General features: G+C 38.9%; 1 protein-coding gene across 2 annotated transcripts; it reads right to left on the bottom strand.

The window, feature by feature from the left end:
• Nucleotides 1–221: 221 nt before the first annotated feature.
• LOC120740514 (14-3-3 protein zeta-like) lies at nt 222–8,525 on the bottom strand. Of its 2 annotated transcripts, none has more exons than XM_040042937.1 (6): nt 8,388–8,525; nt 7,488–7,898; nt 3,552–3,675; nt 3,202–3,365; nt 3,003–3,098; nt 222–1,720 (listed from the first exon to the last, which is right to left on the bottom strand). In XM_040042937.1, the coding sequence occupies exons 2-6, from the start codon at nt 7,779–7,781 to the stop codon at nt 1,655–1,657; spliced, it is 744 nt and encodes a 247-aa protein (XP_039898871.1). In that variant the 5' UTR covers nt 7,782–7,898; nt 8,388–8,525; the 3' UTR covers nt 222–1,654. The 2 variants fall into 2 exon arrangements, with proteins under 2 accessions (XP_039898871.1, XP_039898872.1); XM_040042938.1 differs by having other exon boundaries at nt 8,398–8,524.
• Between the last annotated feature and the right edge of the window lie 5,492 nt (nt 8,526–14,017).

Here is a 14,017-nt window from a genome sequence, read left to right as displayed (position 1 = left end):
TTAACCCATATCAAATGTGGAAAATGTCAATTGTAAATGCAAATTTAATGTCATAATTCACTGTTTGAGTCATCTCAAGTTTGCTTTTTATTGATTTAATCCTACAGGGAGTTTTAAGTACAGTTAAAAATTCCTCATTTTTCCTTTTGTTTATAAGCACCAAGTTAAAAAATAAAAATTTAAAAAAAAAAAAAAAGGAAAGAAAAAGGCAAAGGCTGAACTTGGTTTATAAAAGGTTTTATTTATGTTAACATAGCCGATACATACAGATTCAACAGACTGTTCAACAAGGCTTCTGGGGGGGGGGGGGGGGGGGTCTACAACTGAATGAATAGCAAAATAGTGGTCCAAATCTCTAGTGACAATCACTGGACAGACTAACATCTCACCCTTTCTAGGATGTGTACAAACTTGCATTGGAAATGGATAAACTTGACATTTGGACAGGTTTGTGTTACAGCAGTCTTTCCCATGTCAGTCTGAAGATGCACAAGACCCAGAAGATCAAGGTGGCCTCTCTGCTGGAGGATGAGGAGGACTGACATTATAAATAAATCAGAATATAACAGACTGGAGTGTGAACATCTACTTCAACATCCACATCTCAGTCTGGTTTTCCTTCTGTGACGTGAAATTTACAACGAGAGAAAATAAACAAAGTCCAACTAGTTCCCAGTGGACATCAAGTATCAAGACAGTGATGCATTAAGGACATTACAGGAAACTTCAAGTCTCATCACGGTGTATGAGTGATGAAAAGACAAGTTCACTGAAATTCAACCAGCTGTCCATCGGGGTCTAGTGCATGGACATCAGAGTCCTCGACATCCACAAGCTGGCTGCCTCTGAGCGCTGTTCTCGAACTCGCCACACCAGAGAGGTTTAAAGGAAGTGATGCGCATTAACAACTTATTATATTTAGGAAGTGTATCAACACCACAAGGTTTAAGAGACAAGCATGTCCCTGAATTTGATCACACGAGGCCCACTATTACCCACCAAGTATAAATGCTTCATCAGACCCAGGACAAAGTGAGGGAAGTTAAACCTGTTGCTGGGCGCCGGTTTAGCTCAGTGTGTCGAGCAGGCGACCACATGCCATAAGTCTGAGAGCGGCCGGTCCGGGTTCGAATCTGACCCACAACCCTTTGACGCATGTCTTCCCCTCTCTCTGCCCCCGCTTTCCTGTCCTTTCTTCACTGTGTCTATCAAAATAAAAAGGCCAAAAAAAATTAAAACTGCTGTGTAGCGACAGGTGTACTACAGTAAGATATACAAGGAAATTAGTATGTGTGTAATATTTGTTATTGGAACAAAATACAACCATTTTATGAAGTTTAGCTTTCCAGTTATTTTGCCTCTAATTGAGGTAGGGAATCTGATATCATGTTGAGCTAGCATTCACGGTAAACTGCACACAAAGGGGATGGCTGAGACCACAAAGTAAAGGAATGGAGGGTTCTCTCTTTTGTGTCCAAATCAAGTGTGTGTTTTTGTTGTTTCTCCCCCCCTTATTAATACACAACCGTTTTCAGCAATGTTTTCATGGTAGAATGTTTAAGTGGAGCATTTTAAGGAATGAAGGATGTATAAAAAGTTGTTTTTTTTCCTTTTATTTTTTGGAGTCAACCCCAGCAGCATGGGCTTGGGCTTCTTAGTTCGATGGCTTGGAGCCCTCTTCTCCCTCTCCCTCCTCAGTGGCGTTGTCTGATGTCCATAACTATGGGAGAGAAAGAGTTTTAAGACAGGCAAATATCCAGATTCATTCACAGATTATGATCAATTTAATGAAAATTTACTGTATTGTACACAAAAAAAAAAAAAAAAACCCCACACAGGGACACTGTTAAAATGCATTTTTAATTGTTTGAGTGGGGTGGTGTCCAACACTTATCCGAACACGCAACCTGACAGTCTCAGCCAATTTACCATGAAGGGATACGGTTTTGAAGAATGACATGTTTCTTTTAAGCCAATTAAAAGTAATCGTGACTTTATAACCTCAATGTCACACAACATGCATAAGCCAAAGACAAGTCATGCTCTGGCCTTTGCTACACTGACTTGTCAAGTGACAGAAAGCCTTCTTCCCCTCAGCACACAGACTGGCTGGATAACCACAGGAAGTCTGTGCATGTGCAAAAATAGCCGATTCATGCTTATGCTTGCATCTTTCATCAAAAAGGATCTGTACACTGCAGATTTGTCACTTGGGATAAAGAGTAATGGTATTTAAATGTTTGTGTCTAAGTATTGATTGTTTTTTTCCCCCAAACAAACCTTAAAAAAAAAAGTTTAATTACAACACTCCTTGTCATACATTGGGGTGGGACACTGGGGAAAAAAAAAAAAAAAAATAAGGCAGCTGCCCAAGCAAAATTCAGTTGTATGGGTATCTCGATGCAAATTAACAGTCTGGGTTATCACTGAAACTGCAAACTGAGTGACAGCACTGCTTTAAGACATCCTTACTAGTTGTGATCATACTTTGTCAATTTTCTTTAAAGGAAAAGTTTACATTTCTAATTTTTGCAGGTTGTGTGTCTTTTCCCCAGATGTTTGTAACTCTTTGTAAGAGTCAGTGCACACCATTCAATGGCAATATATGATATATATCTTTAAGCAACATATGAGATGTCTCCTGTACAGGGAAGGAGGAAGAAAAAAGAAAAGAAAAAAAAAACTCTTACTACTGTAGGAGTAGTAGGAGCTTAACCAGCGCTAACATATTACCTTGCCTTAGTGTGACTTATGGTTTAACACATCAGTTTTGTGGTTTAAAAAGCACCAAAGTCACAAAACCAACAACCACAGTGATACACAAAAAAAAAAAAAAAAAAAAAATATTCCCCTTCTTCTTGCTTGAAACTTGAATTAGAAATTAAAAACACTGCCCAGCAGTATTTTAGGTGTGACTGAACATCAGGTTCATGACACTGAAACAACTATGATACATTCAGTTCAGTGAAAACTGTTTTATGTCAAAAGAGTAAAGCACTCACTGTCAGGTTATCTCTGAGGAGCTGCATGATAAGAGTGCTGTCTTTGTAGGACTCCTCTTGTAGATTGTCGAGCTCTGCAATAGCATCATCAAATGCCTGCAAGTGCAAAGATAAACAGCAACACTTAGAACAGATCCATTTCCAGCTGTTTACAACTTAAGACCTCAATTAGTTGTCAGATTACTATTAAAGTCTGTACCTGTTTGGCCAATTCACAGGCTTTTTCTGGGGAGTTCAGGATCTCATAGAAGAAGACCGAGAAGTTAAGTGCCAAGCCCAAACGAATGGGATGTGTGGGTTCCATTTCAGCCTTGCTGATGTTAAATGCTTCCTGGTATGCTTGCTGTGAGCTTTCAATGGTATCTAAAGGAAAAAATAAATAATTTGTGTAATTATCAAAGTTCCCAAACAAATCCATTGAACAGAAATTGTTCAACTTAAAGACTACACTCCACTTTCAGCAGGAGGCAAAACTGTAAACTTAAATGAATGAAAACTTACAAATGCTAGTGTGAGAATAAAATAACCGTAGTACTGATGTTAACTCACTTGTTTTGTTTTCTCCACTGGCAACTTCAGCAAGGTATCTATAGTAGTCACCCTTCATCTTTAGATAGAAGACTTTGCTCTCTGAATTTGAAGCATTTTTAATTAGATGGTCCTCCAGCAGTTTCTGTGAAAATAAATGTGAGATTAATTTCAAGTTTACAGACCAAATACTGAACAGCAAAACTTCAGTATGAATATTATTTATAGAGCCCCAAGTTAAAAGATATGAGGACTGCAACATTCAACACCACTGGATGAGCGATGGTTCATCCAAGTGTCATGCTGGCCTACATCCATTAGAAAGCTCTCCTGCCTTTGCTCTTTACGAGTACATTCTGTATCCATCAGGAGTCAAGTGCATATGCTCACACTGTCATTTTGAAGGATCATTTTACTTTGTGGTAATTTCAGCTGAAGTTGCTCCAAATTGCACAGAACCAGGCCAGGCCTCTGGTGTGTCCCCAGCTGTCTTCTGCCCCAGATACTTTCATTTTGTGCAAGGACTGTGCAGCATGGTTTCACATCTTATTGCTGACACTGCCGTTATTGCCATTTTGAAACAGCCATGGCATTGCTTATAGGCTAGAGATTTTCTCAGATATTTTATAAAGGTACTATGTTTTTACAATACTCCCATTACAATGGTCCATTTGCCCCCCCCCCACAATTTTAGCACATGCAGTAAAGACTAACAATGAGCATCTTTGCACAGATAACAAAGAAAACTAATTAAATCCACCTCATCTGAATTTGAACAGTTTAGATGATAACTACATCTGATATAGTTATGGTAAGATATACAATCAGGTGCCCAAAGTTTATTTCTTTCAATAAAAATAAATAAAAAGCTACATACAACCCACATTAACATAAGTTAACCATTTGTGTGGGCTATACATAACATACTGGGGTAACAGCAGAAACTACAAGCTGATCATTTCTCCACCTGCATGTTATGCCTAAACAAACTCCATCCCGACTAGTGCTGAGAGGTATAATGGTTTAACGGTATAAAATTTTTGATTTTTTTTTTTTTTCCCCATATACCACGATCCCCACAGAAATTCCATCAGCAAAGTCTAGGGAAACATAGAAGCTCTGGCTGCAATGCATCATTCCCATAATTACTACTTGAAACCACAAAGTTCAGAAAAGACCCATACTTGCTCCATGTGCATACTCATTTAAATTTAAAAAAAAAGAGAAAAAGAAAATGCTGTCCATCTCTAGCTGGCAAATTCAGAATCTGCCTGAAATTAAATCAAGTTTGCGAGAGAAGGAAACGCGAGCCCTGATGCTCAGTGGCTAGTTTACAGCTACCTTCTCCTTTCTAATTTCGTATGGGTTTTTTTTTTTCTTTTTTTTTTTTTTTTAAATAAAGCCAAAGTTCTTTAACTTACGACTTGCCTAGAGCAATAAGCTTTGGTTGTAAAACCATCTTAAGCTTTAAAAACTGTACTTACAAACTACTTTTTGCAGTTTTGAGTAAATAACTAGTTACTTAAGACATAAATGACTCCTTTTTACCATCCATCTGCAACAAAGACCAATGTAGAAAGTCTTACCAACCACATCTAGCCATTTTGCTTACATTTTACTTAAAACTTTATTTTTAGCTTTTTAAACTGTTAGTTTTAAATTTGTATTTGCGTATTTTTCCATTTACCAATTGCCTTGTGCAAATATTGCATTTAGCTACTAGATTCTATTTCCAAGTTAAATTACTATCAACTGTTACGTTTCGGTCACCTAACAGTATTTTCCCCGACTTCGTGATGATTAAGCTAGGCCAAGTCATTCATCTTTGAGTGGATATGTATAGAGGATTACTTTGGCTAATCTGTCGGTGAAACTCACATGGCTTAACCAATTGAAAGTGCAGATTAACTGTTTGACTAAATGAAAAGCTTGATACTCTGCAGACAAACATCAATTTTACCTACAACTTCCGTTTTACAAATTTAAACCGTTTTCAAACAAAAAGGTCCATACCCGCCATTTCCAAACACGCTCAGCTGAAACACACAAGAGCTAAGCGTTCCTCTTTCATTGCATATTCTACACAATAGACAAGAAGAGGAGTGCATTTCCCTTCAGAGCTTTCACACAAAGCTCTGATTTCAGTCACCAGTGCTCACACACACACACACACACACACACACACACACACACACACACACACACACACACACACACACACACACAGCATGGTGTTGTTACATTTAATCCCAACTGTGCAAGTGCCTTCACATTTTTAATGTGAATTGATGTGCTTTCAGAGTATGGGCGGATCCCTTATCATTTCACTATTAGCTGCCGGGTGTTTCCTTTACTTTTTACATAGCAAAGGTTAATCAGGCAGAATAACGCAATGTGTCTGTGTCCTCCCTTTAGAATATCAAAGATGCCTACGCTGGAAATTAAGAGTTCTGCTGAAGGCTTTAATTTTTTTTAGACTGTGTACAATTTAGGGTTTAAAACTTTTCAATAGCCTGCATCTGCTCAGCTAACAAGCCTATAGTTGTGTTTTAAAGCTCTAAATGCACATGCGTGAAAACCGGAGCAAAGCATCTCCACACCTCTGCTGTCTGCACAGTGAAAAGTCTAGCACTTGTCACTGTGCAGGAAATCAAATAAGGCGGCACATAAGCAGCTTACTCGTCTATTGCCGTCTTTGCTCTTCTTTGTGGGTGCATTACCAACTTGTAAGGCTTCAGCAGACAAGTTAAGGCATGAGCACAGACACGCCCTTCTCTGCTGACAGACCCTCAGTCAAGACTCAGTAGGGAGAAAGCTGAAAGCTGAGTCACTGCCATGCAAGCGCACATCCTCATGAACACGCATGGAAGATGGTGGAAAATGAATGCTTTCTACGTCTTTGCAACACATTTGAAAAAGGCATCAGCTCAGAAAAATTATTTCAATCTTATAACTAAGGTTTCACTTTGATCCCCTCTAATCCATTATCAAGGCCAGCTAGAAACAATGTAAAGAACCAATCTGATGTAGCATTGGGTTAAGTAGTAAAGCATACTCCAGCAACTTTGTAATGATAAGCCTTGAAATGCAGCAAGCAAAGTCTGAGAAGGTATTTAATTGGACTGGTTTTAATAGGTGGATCTGCACAACAAAGGATGACTTTTTTTTTTTTTTTTTTTTTTTTTTTTAAATAAACCAATCAAGCTGAACTTGAGGAAGAGTGAGGCATTTCTGCATGTATAAATGGCACCAATAATATTATAGACTACACTGACTATCATCTACAGCATACATGCAGTGCATTTCCTAGGTTAAGCCTTTACCCATTTAGACACACCTTTTTGGTGCAGCTAATCTGACCTTTCCTCAGTTACAGCACACCCTCACAAGTTTAAGCCCATTGTTTGAAATCCAGATTCCCAAAAGACAGGAACAGTGGGAGGACAACATAATACTTCCTTGTCCCCACTGGTTTTAGAGTCCATATTTAAAGGACAACTTACAGGAAAGAGCATTGAATTCAATTTTAAAAAAAAAATTTTTAAAAATGCAAAATTACAATGTGTGTGCGTGTGTCATATTTAGATCTCAGGTAAAAAGTTAAGTCTATTTGCTTAATTAAGTGCATTCTTAAAAAAAAAAAAAATAAATCTTGTAGAAATCTCTCCTTACAACAAAACACATCAAGCATTTGCCACTCCCCTCAAGAGCAAACGTAGATTCTAAAAAAAAAAAAAAAAAAAAAAAAAAGAAGAAACGCTGCAGTTTTAGTCACCACTAACTAAAGTTGGTTACAATAATTATAATTTAGTCAGCAATAAGACATTACAGCTTAGCTTCCAGAGTACATATTCCAAGACTGTGGTCTCCATCTCACATATAAGCAACATGCGCTATGCTGCGCGATTTAAAGAAAAAAAAAAAAAAAGTACAATTAAAAATATATATACACTTTACCAAAACACATCTGCAGATTTCATCCAGTTCTGATTCCACTTTCTCGCGATATTCTTTGACCATCTGCTGCTTCTTTTCGCAACCCTCGGTCTTCAGTCCGATGCTGGATATCACCCTCCATGAGGACCGCCTCGCCCCAACCACGTTTTTGTAGGCGACGGACAGCAGGTTCCTCTCCTCGTTTGACAGCTCCTCTCCCATCTCTGTAACAGCCTTCATACATTCTGCCATGTCGTCGTAGCGCTCAGCCTGCTCTGCCAGCTTGGCTTTCTGGATAAGATCCGTTTTAGCCATAGTTCATATATTTATTGAAGCGAGAAATGAGAAATCCCGGGAAGGTGAGTGACAGTCGAGGACTGTTACGCTTTAGAATGGCCGTAGGATGGGATGGATTGTGGCAATCCCCACAAGCTGCGGAAAGACGTTAACAATTAGAACGATGGGACATATCAATATACAACTGGAGGACAAGATATCCCAACGATAATCGTAACGGGGCGTAAAAACGGGTTTAAAATAGCACAATTTTTCCAAACTGAACGCGTTAAATCGCTTTAGCGTACAGAAATTTCCGATCCCAAACCATAAGTAACCTGTAGTGTTAACAGTAAAGAAACTTGATCTCGCTATACGGTTCTTTTAAATCTGCGGTTTGCTGCGAGCATCGGAAGTAGGAGATCTACTGGCAAGCCCGTCTCACAATTGAACCCGCCACAAAGCTGTCTGCTGCACCTAGCTAGCGAGTTAGCAAAAGAACTAGCTGGCTACAACGGCCACTCCTTTCATTAAGAGAAAAAAAAAAAGTCACTAGTTCCAGAAAAGCCTAAACGTACCCACAACGTGTCACTAAAGCAATCCACCACTAACCGTATATTTGCCAGGAAAAAAATAAATACTCACTGTTGCTGACCTAATGAAGTCTAAATTTGCTCCCCAAAATGCTCCGTTATGAGATAGTGACTAGAAAGGAGAAGAACGGCGGCGGCAGCAGCAAAAACCCAACTGAACTGCTAAAATAAAGGGGGGTGTGGGGGGGAGAGTCATCTGAGTGTTGACTCTCCAATCATAAGTCCGTCTCGCATTTGATTGACAGGAATAGTAAGCTCTGTAAACCTGTAGCTGTTTAGCGCGGGGGGGAAAGGCGGGCTTATGGTGGTAGTTTGGTTGAGCGGAACGCTGCAGAGACTGAGGCCCACGGGGTTTCCTCCAATGAGACCAAGGGATGAAGACGTCATCGCATTGCCATGGTGATGCTTATCCAATCACGCCCTTGCCTTCCACAAGCTGTGGGCACTGTAGGCGGGTGTGGTTCTGGCTTTTTTTCATGACTAGAAATTTGCCTTTTTAAGTGTTTTGGATAATATTTCATTGGTTCTTTCTTATTTTAAAGAAATCACTTGAGAACTTGAGTCGATATCTGCACATTTTAATTACTGTGGCCAATTTCTGTGTTGAAATCTATCCAGCTTTAAATCCAGTAGGCTTTAAATCCAGGCATAAGTATGTCAGTTAATCAAATAGCAATGCTGAATCCACTTTCACATATGAAGACAAGTCAGCAGCCTTGTTTATTTTGATTTTCATTCTGCTTTTTTGCCTGGATTTAAGCTACTTCAACTGTCACCAGGATTGATTTAAATGATTTAAATATCATCTTTAAAACTCCCAGTAATGCCCTCTAACAATGGAAGAGATTATTCTGCAGCAACTAAATAAAGTTGTTGCTTTCACATGGTAAAAGAAAGTGATCAGCTTTTGACTGAAGTAAATGGGATTACACTTTTATGACCGCATTAATTATTATACAATAATACAAAGATACAGTGCAAAGGTGTCTTTGCTTTTGATGTCGAGGACAATACAGAATAGGCTGAGTGGGCTTACGTAATGTGTTGAAAACCTTGTGAGGCTGTTCTCATCTAAAACCTGTATGACAGCTGATAACAACAGATAACAGCTCGCTCTCTCTCTCTCTCAGTTTCACTGACACTTAAAAAATGACTATGATCTGTAGTTTACCTGATACTTCTAATTTTGTATCTGGGCTGGGCTTGCAGTGCAAATTGTCTGTCAAAAATGACTTTCCTTACTTACCTTGTATTAGTTGATTTGATTTCTTGTATGTTTGACAAGCAGTAACATGTCAAAACTTCAGTTTCCCAATTGACCACTTAAGACCAGCTCCAAATTATAGTGAAAATCTCATGAACCTCCATTTTACAATGCCGAACTAAACAGCAAAATTAAAGGTGTTTAAAGCCTTCAACAAAAGACGTTTCTTTTTCTTTTTTTTTTGTTCTTTTTTTAAACTAATTTCCAGCTTCTAGATAACTGAACTTTTAAGCCAGGGTGAACTATATGCTAGCAGTAACCCTTGTCCCATCTCCCTCCCCCCACCCCCAACTGGCTGAGGCAGATGACTGCCCCTCCCTGATCCTGGTTCTGCCAGAGGTTTGGGAAAATGGGAGTTTTTCCTACTCACTGTAACCAAGTGGGGGTCTGGTTGTTGAGGTTTTATCTGTATTATTGAAGGGCCTTTACCTTTTAATATAATGTGCCTTGCAGTGCCTCCTGTTGTGATTTGGCACTATAGGAAAAAAAAAATTGGTAACCTGTTGCATCGCCCACAGGGGCGCTTTGCATTTCCTTCATCACTTTCATGTCAAACTATAACATAGAAGCTTATCATATTTGATACATACAGTTTTTTAGACTTCTACATCATCAGTTTGAGCTTTTTTATTTTTAAATGCCAGATGTAACAAACATGATATAATTAAGTCATATATGTATAATAAAATTGAATTCATTTTTTTAAACAAATTTGTCAGATGGTTCAATAAACTCCCCATTTTCAAATATTTCTAGCAATTATTTCATATTTCAGGTTTTAAGGGGTAAATTTCAGACCAAACCCAATTCTGGCAAGTGCTGGTGTCAAGAAATGCTACCTCACTTTAACTACAGACTACTACAAAACTACATGACAGCTTAGTTTAATGTGTCCGAGTGACACATTACAAACACTTATGTGTGCATTTTTTTTCCATTGTTAAGCAATTGTGTGTTTTGAATGAAAGTCTGGTAACATTGTTTTTTTGTTCTGATAAAAGACACTAATTAAATCACCTCTATTGGCCAAATATTTGGGATTTTCCTCGCCACACCTACTGCACTGATGCACCTTATTCATCAAGATAGTTATGTAACCCTGCACAGGTCTACCCTTTCATCCAAATATGGTCACATCCTGATTTAAAAATCTTTTACATATAGTCTGTGTACCTTAGTCATATATATGAGTGGGTTAATGTAGATGCATTAGTTACCACTCCTAACAGACCTAAAGCAAGCTAACGGGGCCTTTTAATCCAAGACATAAATGGAAAAGGTCAGAACAACAATTGAGCAATAGACACTTTCTTTCAGAATCTTAGCTTTTAGAGGTCTTGTTTTTAGAGGTCTTGTTTATAGAGTCACAGGCGATTAAAGGAAGATTTAAGATCACGATTTATCATTTATAAAAACATAATGCACTATCTGGAATGTGTCACAAATAGCTGAATCTCTGAGTATTTCAGTGCTAGATGTTATTACAGCTAATGTAAAATATCAACATATATGCAAACATAGTGAATATGAGATTTAAACTCAAATTTATCCATATGTTCTTATTATATTAGAACTGTAATAACTGTTCATAGTTTTTTTTTGCACTTTCAGCATGCCTCATGGAGTACTTTTTAAAGTTTCTGGTTCCTATTAAAATCACAAGCTTAAAAACAAAATAATTTGCACAAACATGCCTGCTGTGTGTGAACATGGGCTAAGCAAACAGATGGCCCTAGGATTTCAGTTAAATTTAGTCACTCACGCTCTTTAGCTAGTGCTTTACGATGGACATGACAGTAATTCTAGTTCTCCAAAATTACAGATTTTGGACAATCAGAGCTTCCTTCGCCCTTCATCTGCTCTCTTTTAACACAACATGTGTGCTAAGATCAGCTATTGGTAGAAAATGTACCCCATTAAAGTCAGCTAATCTGTTTTACTATACAGGTCCTCTGTTCTTAGAACCAGCAGCAGATGGGAAAGAAAAAGAAGAGGAAATGTCTTTCAAGATAAGCATGCCATGTGGATAAAAAAAATGTAAAACACATCTTTGTGTTGTATTAAGAGCTAAAGAGGAGTTTGGGATATGTACTGATGGCTTTTGTCCTTCTCATTTGCGTGATAGAAAAGAGGAGGGCTTTTTTTAGGTTGCAGCATACCCTTCACACAGTGTCCTCGAGTTTCTTTTCCCTTTCCCACGTACTCTGCTTTCATAACGCTCAGTACCTGTTCTCCCTCCCAACCCTGTTTTCACTCACCCTGTGGTTCTCGACTGACTCAGCCTTTCCAGGGATGCCCAGCAGTCAAACATGCTCAGACACATACATATGTACTGACTAAAACAATCACAATGCTGGTTCATCACTCTTTGCTCACCAAGTGTGAGTTAAAATATTTATTAACTGTGTTTTCCCAAGCAGTCCAATCCATACATACATGCGCACATATACAAAATGCTATAGTAACCATAGTCATGAATCTCCGACCTCAAAGCATTATCTCACTACAGTGTGCCACAACTCCCCGCCCCCTGCTACCGCCTTTTTTTTAAGCCAGCTGTCTTGTGATTGGCTGCCTCTGGCTTGAACTGTGGAGATGGGCTGTGTGCATATCTGCCCTCATTGACATCATATAGAGGCAAAGAGTGGAAATGAATTGCCTGAAACTGATCATTCGAATCACCATATGAGCACTCTGTCACATGACAGGAAACAAAAAGCCCAACTGGTCCCCTTTAATGAAGATAAATATGGACCTTCAAACAAAAAGTCCATATTTGATTTAACACTTACGCATTGCCTCTGTAGGTGACAAATAAGGTGGCTATTTTTGTCTTTAGAGATGCCACTGTTAGATGAAGTGTCTCCTGTTCACAATAGACCAGATGCTATAAAAAGCACTGGTTAAAAGGTTGGGAATTCCCATAGCTTCAGCTCTAGTTTTGAGCTGTCTCTACCCTGCAGTGTGGCGGCTTCTCTTGCTCAGGTTCACATTTCCTGTTGCTATATCCGATATAACGAGCAGCCACAATGTGAAGTTAGGAAAAAATATGCCCAGACAAAAACCTAGCCCAAAAACTGAGACTTAAACCCAACCCTTATACCAGACCTCAGCTTCAGTTCTCTTCAGAAAACAAGTAATATATTCAAGGTGCTGTGAGTGCGACTTAACTACAAGGCTAACTACAAGGCTAATATGTCACTTCTGCAATTTTTAAATCTAATCAAGTCTTTTTAGTCCAAACAGGCTTTTAGTGTAGTGAATCCCCGATAAGGCTTTAGCATAGATTTAGAGTTGACTGTTGCTATGCGATGACAGGATATAGCACCTGAGCAGCCCTGTTCACACCAAGCTGTGTCAGTCAAGAAAATGTATGACAGCTCCTGTTGCTCTCATTTCTTGAAACGGTGGTCAAAGTTCATCTTTGATCTGTGATCTGTGTCATTTACGCAAGAGACTATGATTCAAATCCCACAGAGACACTTTTTTCCCCTCAGACTTTTCCTCTCAAAACCTTATGTGATGCAGGCAGAAATCATCCGTCCAAGTGAAATATATACAAAGTTGTGCTGACTGTTATGAAAAAGAGGATAACTGGTGTCTTGACCTTGACTAGCAGCCAAAGGGAATCCAAACCCAGTGTTCAGAATGAGATCATAGCGCTCCCAGTCTGCAGTGCTTCCTAAGCACAAAGACCTTCCCCGGACATACTGAAGTAAAAAATGCAGTTTTTGATTTTGAATTCAGGCTGACTTTGTTTGATATCACACAGAATTGTCCACTCAGTCTGGCACTCAGCTTGACAACAACATTGATACTGTCCATGGCGCTGATTGGCTAATTGTCAGTCCTCCCACAGCACTTATTGAACAGATTGTATTTTTAAATTGAGAAGCTGTAATTTCACATCAGAATGCCCAATCAGTCAGTCGGTGTATTCAGCAGGGTAGATGGACTGAAAAGGGAAGAATTTCACACACTGGGCCTTCTAACTAATACATTCATTGAATTTTGTAGATTCCCTTTTACACTGTATTAAAGAGGAAGTCGGAAGGGGTAGCATGAAGCCAGCAAAACATTTTAAATACCCTTCCCCATAAAGATTAAAGCCGGTGTAATTCAACCTTGCTGTAGTATAGATTGTGTGGAGGAAGCAAATGGTGTTACACAACAAGCGGGCTTCCAAAAACTCCCACCCAGGGTGCTACAGTACCGAAGACTCAGCCAAATGAAACAGAGATAAGAGTAGGCTGAAGTGCTCCTCTTTCTCTCCCAGTTGCCATCTGTCTCTTTTTCATTGTTTCATCTTCATGGGCTGTTTTTCATCCGTTTATTTTTGCTTTATTGCTGCATGGAAAGTTGGAAACACGCACATGGTATTAACAATTAGCACAAACATCTCCTTATCTGTGTAAAAA

Source organism: Simochromis diagramma, unplaced genomic scaffold (genome assembly GCF_900408965.1).
Source record: "Simochromis diagramma unplaced genomic scaffold, fSimDia1.1 OVJJ01000304.1, whole genome shotgun sequence".
NCBI classification, from domain to species: domain Eukaryota; kingdom Metazoa; phylum Chordata; class Actinopteri; order Cichliformes; family Cichlidae; genus Simochromis; species Simochromis diagramma.
Note: the sequence above shows the minus strand (reverse complement) of the source record. Positions and strands in the feature narration are given on the sequence as shown.